The sequence below is a fragment of the Physeter macrocephalus genome, chromosome 9, assembly GCF_002837175.3.
Source record: "Physeter macrocephalus isolate SW-GA chromosome 9, ASM283717v5, whole genome shotgun sequence".
Lineage (NCBI taxonomy): Eukaryota > Metazoa > Chordata > Mammalia > Artiodactyla > Physeteridae > Physeter > Physeter macrocephalus.
The window spans coordinates 20,425,513-20,437,784 of NC_041222.1; the positions used below are offsets into that span (position 1 = coordinate 20,425,513).

The window sequence follows — 12,272 nt, forward strand, 5'->3', positions numbered from 1 at the left end:
CAGTTACCTCACTGGATTATTACTAGGATTACTAGGATTAAGTGTGAAAACGTGTGCAAATGAAAATAGTGTCTGACGTATAGAGAAAGCTCAATAAATATTAGTTACTCATATTATTGCAGATGTTTGAAACAAATGTTCCCATTCCCCTTAATGTGTTCCCTCTAATCAAAGAATAATGACATTACTCACAAAAATTTAATGTTTGAGAATTTCTATCAGAAAGCAAACAAACAGAAAATCTGTTAACAGAGGAAACAAAATTAGTACGTATGCAAAATATTCAATCCCACAAGTTACTTATAAAAAATGATAATTCAAATAGCAATTAAATACCAGTTTATAACTAGTAAATTAGAAATATTAAAATTAACAGCCAGGTCTGACTAGGTTTTAGTCAACAGGCATACTGTATTGGTGACAGTGTGAACTGATGTAATTCTTTTTGGCAAACGATTTGCAAAACATTTGAAAATAAATATACTTACGTCTATTGCATGTGACACTGGACTTCCTGTAACTCAGCATTTACAGCTTTGTCTCCTTCTCCCACAGTGGACAGAACTAATTCCATATTCAGTCTTTCCAATGTGCCCCACAGTATCAGTTACCTGGGTGTTATCTGACATGCTCAGATACGATATGAGGATGAAGGATTAGAAGTATTAAACCCAGGCCAGGAAGTATGAGCATACATTAGGAAAAGGATACCACAAAGGAACTGAGACTCAAGTATTAAGAAACGTGGGGCCAAAATAACATACCCAAGGTCAGATTAGATCGTGTCAGAACTTTCAAGATTTGGAGTTCAGAACACATGGTTCTAGGGACATACTAAGAGATACTAAGAACCATATATAGTATTCTTACGGAGTTTATTAGCGCCATCTTTTGAAATCTTAAAGGAAATTCATGGTTTTAAGCTGGAAAGCAGAGGACACTAAGAAATATAATAATCATCAAATTTTGAGTCCTTTTGGTAGAACAGATGGATCTATTTATTTATATATATTGGCCCCTACATTCTCACTCACCAATAGATTGTTATTGATGATTGGATTATGAAAAGGCTGACAAAAATCTTTGAAAATATTAGGAGACTTCAGATAAACTTGCAACAGAGAGCAACATGCAACATACCTTTCTCCCAAGCTTTTATTAAAATACTCAAAGATTTTTAAAAAGACAAGACTGCACAGACCACAGAAACATGATATTCAAACATCATTAAAATGACAGAAATCTTTTAAGATCTGCTTCCCATCTGAGTCTAAATCAAGGATCTGGCATTGTCCTCAAGGAACTAACCACAGATAACTCAGTGCATCCCTAATAGCTTTCTTTGTGTTCCCTTCGATGGTCCAATTACTTGCTTTATAATTCTTCCTTACCTGAATGACATTATTAGCAATAGAAAACACACAAATATTACCGTAGGAATTAGCTAATTATTAAAAGCTGATTATCAGCTATATTTATAATTTAATTTCATCTGTTTCTTTGTAATTTTGCTTTTACATACAAAATTTACCACCAAATATGTATCTCTGGCTCCCTAATACATAAAAGACTTGTGTAAGAAAAAACATTTGATGACATACATAAAATCACAATCACAGTTATTGGACCATAGTTAACACTAATTCAGAACAGAGGAATTTATGCTCATTTATAAGTGATTACATAAAGGAGGAGAAAATGGGTTAGGTAACAAAATATTAAATTTTTTATATGAACAAATTACATGAATCCCAAGTCCTTAAAAAGTTCATGTTTAAAAAATAAGTCAAGGTGAAAGAATAAATTTGTACTTTTAACTTCCATATGTGATCATTTGGGTCCTTTTGCCTTGGATTTGGTTTCCTTTGGAACTTTTCCATTTTGACACTGAGTAAATCTGGCTACTGTAGAAACACCATCCACAAACTTGGTTTTGAAAAGGACGTTTGCATTGTTGAACATACCTTCCTTTAGGGACACCACAATGAACTTAAGGGAAAAAGAAAAACAGCATGAAAAGTACTTTTTGCAGTATCCTTGAAGAAGTTCACTCTTTTTATACTGAGGTTAAGAATCATTTGGAGATACTTTGATTTTGTTATTGCTTTAAATGCTTGGCTCCATGCATATGCACATCCTCAAATGCAGGTAACAAAGTTATTATTAGGCACCTCAATGAATTCTTTCCATATGCAGTTTTAGGAGTCCCTTAATTTTACTTTGAGTACTTCATTACCCAAGTTACTATCTTCTGCTGGTTGGCTGCTTGTTGCTATCTTCTCCAGTTAGTATCACTGTCTTGTTGCTAGCTCTGAATGCCACTGTTAGCTGCTAAAAAACTGCCACAATAAATACACAGTCTATGATAACTATGGTAAGTGAAGCCCCCCAGAATTGTTCAATGCATTATCTATACAATCATATTTAGTAGCCTTAGTTCCTGCAGGAACAGTTCAATAAAAACAAACTGTTTTTAGCTTCAAGGGTTTTTAAAATCTATTTTCTAGGAGGAATGAAGAGTACCCCATCAAGTGCCACATGATTTTCTGATATATTTTTCAGGTGTATCCTTGAAACAGTCTTGTTTTGATTGTGCATCTTCTGGCAGCTAAGCTAGAGAAAATAATTACCCTAAAAACTTCCAAATTACAAAAAAATTAGATTCTCCCTCATGTTACAACCTGTAATTTATAATTCCAGGCTCTTTAATAAGAGACAAAACCCTCTTTCTTTCTATACCCATTTAATAGAAATATATTTAAAGAGATACATAACACCCTAGTATTCCTCAATCCTGAATCTTATTTATACTGACCATTACTAAAAACAGCTTTAGAAAACAAACACTAGAACTATTCTGAGACTTTCTTTGGTTCTTACCTGAGAATGTGTGAAATGAGTACGTAGCATCTGTCCAATATTCTGAGTATGAGAAAGATCCAAGGCTGCATCTACCTCATCCAGGATGTAAATTGGGGCAGGTTTGAAGAGGAGCATGGACAGTATTAATGACAAAGCCACTAAAGACCTAAGAAAAGAAGGCCGAAAGAAAAGCTGTCAGAACTTGATTTTACCACTTTTTACCAAAGCACTGAAGCAAATCTGCTATCCTGTTACTATTATGAATAGTGCCGATTTAGCTGAAAGATAGTTACAGAAAAAAAGAATCTTAAGTTTCAAACTTGAAAACTTTTGTTTCATTAAAATGTTTCTTTAGCTTTCCATTTTTCCTTCTCTTCAACAAGTTTTATTCTGAATAAAACAGGTATATATTCTTCTTTCCTGTCAGATAATTAGGATGTTATATTTGGCACCTAACCTTAAGATCATATTAGTGTTAATAGTTTTCTCTTTCTCTCCCTAAAACTCTTTTTCAGTTCTTTTCTATATCCCCTTTAACTATAGCTGTTTTTGTTCTAATCTGGAATGAAGAAATATAACAATTCTTATATTTTTCTTAAATATTTCATTAAAAAGCCTTGTTTATTGTAATACAAATGTTTAGAATTATTTAAAAATACGATTAAAATTACAGTAACATCTGTAGCACACTTAATTCTGTAACTTCAAATATCTCCTGGCATGCAGCACTGGAGTAAATAGTCTCATGCTTACTGTATTCCAATAGGGTATTTATTAAGAAACATGTAAGTGGGGAAAAAAAATTGTGTGTATAAGTAGAGGGGGTCTAGGAAGGTGAAACCAAAATTTCTAGCAAAGGAAATGAACGAAACAGTAAAATAAAAACCAAACACATTGATCTTTACTGCTATAGAGGGTAGCTGAGGTCACTCAAAAAACCTAAAATTACTTTTCTGTGTCTTTCTCTGTACCAAATATTTAAGGCACTGAGCTTAAAAACAACTCATCAAGAGTTAAACTACTATGCTGGATTGTGGTATATCTGAAAATAGGTTTATATCATCTTAATTATGGAAATAATTTTTTTTAGGTTCCAGTAAGAAAATAAGCATACATTCTCTATTTTCCTCAAAAAATTTTCTAGGACTTTAGCGAAAACAAAGATGCTGTGATCTAAATTGTGGAATTCAACTTTGATTGACAGGCAGCAGAAGCTGTCTTTTTTGACTTAAAATATTTAGGAATTTTATCAATAATGAAAAATAAAGAGTGGACTTCTATTCATAAAAATGACAAAAGATTTCATAAGAGAAATTAACAGGTCTTAGTGTTTTCTACATCCATAAGAGAAGAGTTACATGATGGCATAGAGCACATGAGAACAAGTCAAGAACTGTGGACTGTACATCCTGCAGGGGAAAAAATACAAAATTAATAAGCATCTTCAATTATATTGATATTCACAATTTTCTCTCAGGAGGTTTTAATTATTTGGCTCTCTGCAGTTAAGAAGTTAGGCCAAATGACCTTCTAAGTTTCTCTCAATATACTGATTGTCTGAATCACTGTGTAAGGCTGGGAGAAACTTCCCTGAAGCCCAGAACATGCTATTTCCAGTACTCTTCTTTCATTTATGTAGATCCAAGTTTCCATTTGGTATCATTTTCCTTTCACCAGAGAACTTCCTTTAACTTGTACAGTTCTGCCAGAATCAAATTCTTCCACCTTTTGTTTTTCTGAAAAAATATACTGCCTTCAATATGAAGAATTTTTCTACTAGATACAGAATTCTAGGTTGACACATTTTTCTTTTAGCACTTTATAGATGTTGTTCCAGACTTCTGGCTTGCATGGTTTTTTTTTTTTTTAACATCTTTATTGGAGTATAATTGCTCTACAATGGTGTGTTAGTTTCTGCTTTATAATGGCTTGCATAGTTTTTAACAAGAAGTCTAAAGTCATTCTTCTTTGCTCCTTGGCACTTAATATGCCTTTTTACCTGACTGTTTTTAAGATTTTTCTCCTAATCAGTGGTTTTCAGCAACTTTATACGACATGCCTTGCTGTGCTTCTGTATGTACAGGATGTGGGTGTATGCGTTTATCTTACCTGGGGTTCACAGAAATCAAGTATGTGGGTTTACAGAAGTCATCAAATCTGGAAAATCTGGGGCCATTACTTCTTTGTGTTTTTTTCTGTTTTACCTCTTCCTCTCCCTTTGAAACTCCAATTACATGTATGTTAGATCTCTCAATATTGCCCCACGGGTCACTGAAGCTCTTTTTGTTTTCACAGTTTTGTGTTTCTAAGCTTGGCTTGAATAGATTCTATTGATATGTCTTCAAATTGAGTCACCTTTCTTTTATTCTGTCGAATCCGTTGTTAATCTTATGCAGTAAACTTTTCCTTTCAGGTATATTTTTTATCTCTAGAAGTTCCACTGGATTCTTCGTTGATAGCTTCCATTTCTCTCATCACATTCTTTTTTTCTTGTAAATAGTTAATGTAACTCTTTAACCTCCTTGTCTGCTAGTTTCATCACCTGTCATTTCTGGGTCTGTTTTTCCTCTAGGTTATGAATCATATTTTCTCGATTTCTGTCTAGTAATTTTTATTAGATGCTGAACACTGTGATTATGTTTACAGTCTCAACTTTGTTGTCTGTCTTTAAAGCATTTGGGGCCTGCAATGAACCTTTGCTAAGGGGTGTCTAAAATAGCCTTCACTTTAGGGATAGTGCAAATGTAATGCTAAGGTGTAGCTCTCTGGGGCTTCCCCAAATTCTAATCTGTTTCCTTCATTTAGTAAGATTACTGGGCTTTGTGTGGGTTTCCCTCCCTGCATCTGCAGTCAAAAAATTGCTCCTAGGGAGAAAGCTAGGGTAAACACTGGACTCAGCATTTTTGTTTCATTTCTCTCAGGTATCTCCTGGGTTATCCATTTTCCAATGTCTGAAAGTAATTGTTTCTCATGTATTTTGTCTAGTTTTCTAGTTGCTAATCCTTATTTCTACTTTGTTGCCTACTATGCTAATCAAATGTCCTAACCAAAATTTGTAGTCTCACATATTAGGCTCCTTAAATTCTACATGCAAAGATAGCAAAGCAAATCTGAAATCAACTTGGGAGGCAATGAGATACTGGACTATAATAAAATAAGAGGATTATTGCAAAGGGTTTACTCACTCACCTCTGACCACCACTAAGTTCAGTTAGGTTTTCTTTCCAAGTATTTCCTAAGGCAACCTTAAACTCCAGACCATCCAATACATTTTGCCCTTCTGGTGGTGCAAGCATAGCATTAGCACCGGGCAAAAGAGTGGAAAAAATAGATCCAAAGTCCTTGTTCACCTGGATAAAAAAATGATATTAAAATATCAGAGAAGGTTTTCCAAGAAGAATCAAATGATGTGTATATACACAAACCAGCAGGAGCATTTTGTTGTCTGTTACCCCTAGATCTGAGGCTGGCAAGTTATGGTCCATGTGACAAATCTGGCCAAGCCCGTTCATTTATGTATTGTCTATGGCTGCCAGCAATATAGTCTAGTGGTTGCAACACAGACTATATGGCTCTGAAATACTTATCTGTCCCTTTACAGGAAGAGTTTACTGAACTTTGCTCTAACTTCCAGGGGAAACTAGAGGCTATACCTCTAACTCTACCATGAAGTTTTGATACTACAAAAGGCCACGGTTGGGCTTCCCTGGTGGCGCAGTGGTTGAGAGTCCGCCTGCCGATGCAGGGGACGCGGGTTCATGCCCCGGTCCGGGAGGATCCCAGATGCCGTGGAGTGGCTGGGCCCGTGAGCCATGGCCGCTGAGCCTGCGCTCCGCAACGGGAGAGGCCACAACAGTGAGAGGCCCACATACTGCAAAAAAAATAAAGGCCATGGTTGCCGGAATCCTCAGAGACACACAATTGGGGGCCCGTGAGCCATGGCCGCTGAGCCTGCGCTCCGCAACGGGAGAGGCCACAACAGTGAGAGGCCCACATACTGCAAAAAAAATAAAGGCCATGGTTGCCGGAATCCTCAGAGACACACAATTGGATAATATAGGAGACTGAACTTTCAGCTGGAGAAGAAAAACAAAAACTCTTTTTGGCATAAAATGTTCTCTTAAAAAATTTGTTTTCTGTTGACTGGTATGGTAAGGCCTGTGGTTATCAGCTAACTAACTTTAAGAAGCCTAAGATCAGGGTGAAGTCTAGGAGAAAAAGAGGCATGAAATCAAACCAGATCTGTTAAAGGTGTTCAATGGTTCTTTTCTATGCTTCTTCTCAAAGCCAAAGAAGTTAAGGTATGAAGGGACAGGAACAGGATTGAGCCCAAAAGAAAAAGGCTAAAGAAGCTATTTGGCCTATTCCCATGAAGGCTCAGCAGAAGATTACACGGAGATGTAGGACCAATATTCTAGACTGTAACTGAATAATTTTTGGGCATACACACTTGATCAATGCCTTAAGAATTCAGCCATCTGTCTTCAAAGACATAACTAATAATCTTAGAGAGTTCAGCAGACAAAATTGAGAATGTATACATGCATGCACACGTGCACACACACACGAGGATTTGACATCCATGTTCTCTAGGGAAATCTCCACCTTCAAGTATAAAATTCAAGTGTAAATACACTTTTTATGAATATTTGTAGTAATAAGGAAATCTCCTAGACATAAAGTCTCCTAAATATAAATTTACTAAGGAACACATATCTTAAGAACAACTGCACACATGCTAATATCCTACACAGAGAAAGTAGATTCTAGTTTTATCTGGGATAGATTTCCAGAGCTAGGCAAGGTTCATCACAATGAGGAGAGGATCGCTGTCTTTTCTACGAGAATGACAGAAGATAGCACAGTATTTATAAACACCCTTTTCTTTTTAAAATTTTTTGACCAGGCAGGAGAGAGGCAGCTCAAAACTAAGACTACTAAATGCTACTACATCCCAAAGATGACTATGGATCCCATGTGGAAATTCCTCCAAAAGGGAAAAGACAAACTTATCAGTTAATGGGTAGAGAAGAATATAGATAGGAAATAAACTGAATTTTGAAATTCCAATAAGGGTAAGAAGGAAACAAAAAAGCAAAAAACACAACCAGTGCCTAAAATACTCTGGCTTTGTGAATCAACTATACTTGAAGCCATAAGGAAGTAATGTAATGCTGATAATAATAGTACCTACCTTCATTAGGTTACTTTGAGAATTAGTTGGGAAAATTAATAGGAGAATAGCGCCTGACATATAAGGACTCAATAAATTTACTTGCTTTGGGAGAACTTTAGAGACTGGGGAAAAAATCAGTTTAAAAGATAAATTTGTACTCACACTAAATCCAGGAACCATGGGGAAAACAAAAGACAGAATCTCTCAGATCTAGTGTTAAATCCACATATTGTGCAAGAATAATGGGGCCAACTTATTGCAACCATTTTTAAAAAGACAAATACTACAGGGAGACTGAACACTGAAAATAAGTTGTAGAGCAGGAAAAACAACGCGATTGAAAGACATAATTGTTCTGCCATTACCAAAAATACAGTTCCCGAAGAATTAAACAGAGAAAAAGAGGTAAGGTGCCAGTTAAATCCCAGAGGCCCAGGCTTGTTAAAGTACCAAACAGCATAGTAACTATGGAATCTTTTGAGGAGGAGTCTTTTTTTATGGTAGATATAGGAAAACTTCACAGACGAGGCTAAGGAATTATCCTAAAGGAGACAAATCTATGCAGCCAGGGAAGTAGACATAATAGTAAAGAACCTTGAAATCTGCCAAAGTTGTCATGAAACAAAACAAAAATGGTAACTGGGATTCTGTTGCATATGAATCCTGGAAACGAATACTGAACTTCCTTGTTTATTACCCAGTTCTACTTCTTAAAAAACAACAAAAGGCAATGTTAACTTTAGTTCTAATTAGGAAGAGAATTCCACTTTTTCTACCTTTTGACTGTTATATTAGGCTATTTCACCTTTCTAAGCTTTTGTTTCCTCATTTGTAAAATAGAGATAATAATTATCAAAGTTATGGAATTAAGATAATTCATGTAAAATGGACAGAACTGCCTTAATTATAATTATATAAAATTAATATTTATAATTATGTAATTATTAATCTAACATGTATAAAAATCCTTTGCTAAAAATCTAAGAATGCCTAATACTTCTGAATTCTGAAATGCAATTAATTTATAAGTGGTAAGGAATACACAATCTTGCTATAGAAACATTCTTAGAACTAATATTTGACCTCTGTGAGTCTGGGCAAGAGAAACTGAAGAGCTAAGAAGTGAAGGGGTCCTTTGGAGAGGTTTTCCAACAGTTAGAGCTTCCCCAATGTGAAACAGACAATGCTTCCAGTTTTAAGCAGAGGATGAGTGGGACTATAGCAGATATTTGGAAGAAACCTTAGATACTGTCCAATATTAGAACCTATGATCTCATAAGAAGGAAAGAGGGTAAACAGTAACCCAGACCCGGCAAACAATGTAAGAAGGAAAAATGTAGAAATCTAGAAAATTAGAAATTTAATATAGCTTAGGAACCAGAGAAGTTGACTATGAGGGCATGATGAAATGACACAACTTACCTTTGCAAATCAGTAGTAAAGTCCAAAAGGACAAAATGCTTTAAAAAGCCTACAAGGTTTTAATTAAGGTCTGAGCTGTTCCTCAAACAAAAATTAGCTATTTCAAATTCATCTTAGAGTACAACCCTATGGACTTTATCTTTCATCCTTGCCTCATACAGAATAAATGATACAATTTTTGGTTCAAATACCTTTTGCCAAGCAATATTTAGGGCTTGGTTTTTCTTCTGGTCAAGGTCTTCTATAGTTGCAAGGATTTTGGATTTGTCATTTTCTACAATTCTCTTCTTCTTCATCAAGTCATTATACTAGTAAGATAAAAGGCATACTTAATTGGGAAAACACAAAATTTTCTTTATATTCTAGAATTCAGTCAAGAATAAAGAGATTTCATTATTTTTATATGCAATATATACAACTATTTACCAAAAAGATTTACTACATTGAGTTATAATGTAAGCCAAATTAAGGAAGTAAATATATCATCTATATGTAAAATTCAATTACTATAACTGAGAATTTATAGGACAAGCTGTTCAACTATTTTGACTCCACTAATATTCCCTTATCTTCCTAGCAGCCAAGGCAAAAAGGAAAATTTGTCATATGTTAACTCAAAAGTAGCCCTGCATGCTTAAGAAGCAAGGTCAGTCTTAGCAGTGACACAAATAAAATTTTAATTCTTCACCATGATGTATAAAGTCCTACATAAACTGGATCCTATTTATCTCTGAATTTTTGGCATCACACTCCTCCCCAGGCTCCAGCCATATGGTCTCTTTTTTTCAGTTTCGTGAAAATAAGCTCACTGTAGCCTTATGGCCCCTGCATTGTTCTTCCTCTATTTCTGACATAATAGGTGCTTCAAGTTTCCACTCGAACATCACATCTTCAAAGTAGCCTTCCCTGGTTAATGTAGAAATTTACTGAAAAAAAATGTGAGGGAGGCAACAGAGGGAGAATAAACCACGAGCAGCAGCAGAACTTCCTAAAAATCCTTTTAACTTATTTCTCCTCAAAGCCTCACATTTCAAGGAGCTTCAAATTCTCCCTGAAAAACTCCCGCCAGTCTTGCTAGTTTCCTTGCCATCCCTCTCCTTTGTGGTGAGGAGGTTTTAGGAGCTTGGCCATATTTTTATCCTACTCCTTGCATAATTCCATATAGTTTCTTATATGTGGTGACACAAAATATAGCAAAAAACAAAAGGCCAGCTGCTGATCAACAATAGAGCCTTCCTCTCTGGTAAGGAGGTGGGAGTTGGTAAATTCTGTTAAAAAAATGTTAGCCCCAGTTATCATTATCTAATGGAAGTAAACAAGTTTCATGATGTTAAGCAGCTCAAATTCAGACAAAATATTTCCTTTCCAAAAAGATGCCATATATTGCAAAGCTTTAATGAAGAAATGTAAACCAGCAGGAACATTTTATAGAGAGATCACAGCATGTGCATTATTAGACTGTTCAGCATCTAACATAATATAGATTCTCTGTAGATACTGTCAATAACAGTTTAAAAAACCCTGTTACCAAAATATTTGTTAAAAGTGATTGAGCTCGTAAGTATTTCCATTTTTACAGAGCTCTCATTAACTCTGTTATACAAATTCAAACAGAATTTTACAGAATTAAAGAAGGTATAATATAAAATTACTCAGATTGCTGTTTCCTATGGAGCCATCAAGAATAGGAACTGCTTTCTCCTTTGGGTTTTTCTAGGGACATGCAGACTATAAAAGGTAGGGGAGATGGACAACATTATCAAGTAACTGAGAGCATTAAAACAGAGAAGATGCTGCCGCATTTACAGATTAGTAAAATAGTGTTTATGTATATAACAATTTTAGCCATTTACTTATGTGATGGTTCCAGCATATACTGGAGTCAAAGGAAGACAGGAGTTATGGAGTGACTGCCTGTGAGGAGGCAGACAGCAGGATACAGGTATCCCCCACTTTTACAAGAAAAGGTAAAAAGCACAAACAGTGTTCAGCATGTGTTTTGCAGTGAGCCCTTAGAGAAGCAGCACACACCCCGAGCAGGGAGAGTGGCACCATCAAGCTCCTCATAGGGAACAACACTAAGCATCTCAGCATTAAGCTGCCAGAGCTTTGAACTGTGTCTATGAGCATCTGTGCTTTATCTCAGTTTATTTTGTGCATCTGTTAGCAAGATATGCCCTAAGGTAATTGCTTCTTTGCTTTATACCATTTCACAGGAATAGTTTGAGGATTGGCGCTACTTTTGGACAGTGGGGGAAACCTGTACTCTATTTTTCAAAATCTTTCAAAAAGGCAAGTGAAAGAAATGATAGAAATGTGAAGAGCTAACATGATCAAAAAATGTTGTTTTTATTTACACCGAAAATAAGAAAGGAGTTGGAAAAGTCATTCAAGGTAAAACAGAATATATAACTGATGATGCAAAAAGAAGGAAATAAGAAATAACTGAAAAGGGAGAAAGGGAAAACGCAAAGAAAACAAGTTATCAAAAGCATCAAGTAAAAGACTGACTCTAATAATCGCCTCAGGGGTCATATGAAGCCATCAGTGCGACTCATACTCTGAAGTGGCCAAATAGTCATAGCAAAGTGACTTACCCGCTCTTCAGCTTCCGTCAGTACATTCATAGCTCTCATGTTGACATTTCTTCCTAGTTTCTCCTTCATTTCTTGCAACTTCTGAAGTCTCTGACCAGCTTCTTTTGGGTTGTTAGTTTTGAAATCATAGGTGCTATTGGGTTGCCCAAAGAGGTGTTTCTCTGCATTAATCCAGTCATAATCTTTCAACATTTTGGACACCTAGTCACATGTGA

General features: G+C 35.6%; 1 protein-coding gene across 1 annotated transcript in view; it reads right to left on the minus strand.

Annotated features, from left to right (window-relative positions):
• Positions 1–1,193: 1,193 nt before the first annotated feature.
• Positions 1,194–12,272, minus strand: part of SMC2 (structural maintenance of chromosomes 2) — a 48,279-nt gene continuing 37,200 nt past the window's right edge. The window contains exons 21-25 of the mRNA XM_024126277.3: positions 12,058–12,258; positions 9,652–9,768; positions 6,052–6,212; positions 2,881–3,028; positions 1,194–1,989 (exon numbers count right to left, since the gene is read on the minus strand). Coding sequence (XP_023982045.1) covers positions 1,831–1,989; positions 2,881–3,028; positions 6,052–6,212; positions 9,652–9,768; positions 12,058–12,258 — 786 coding nt within the window. The 3' untranslated portion in view covers positions 1,194–1,830. The remainder of the gene's footprint in view (positions 1,990–2,880; positions 3,029–6,051; positions 6,213–9,651; positions 9,769–12,057; positions 12,259–12,272) is intronic.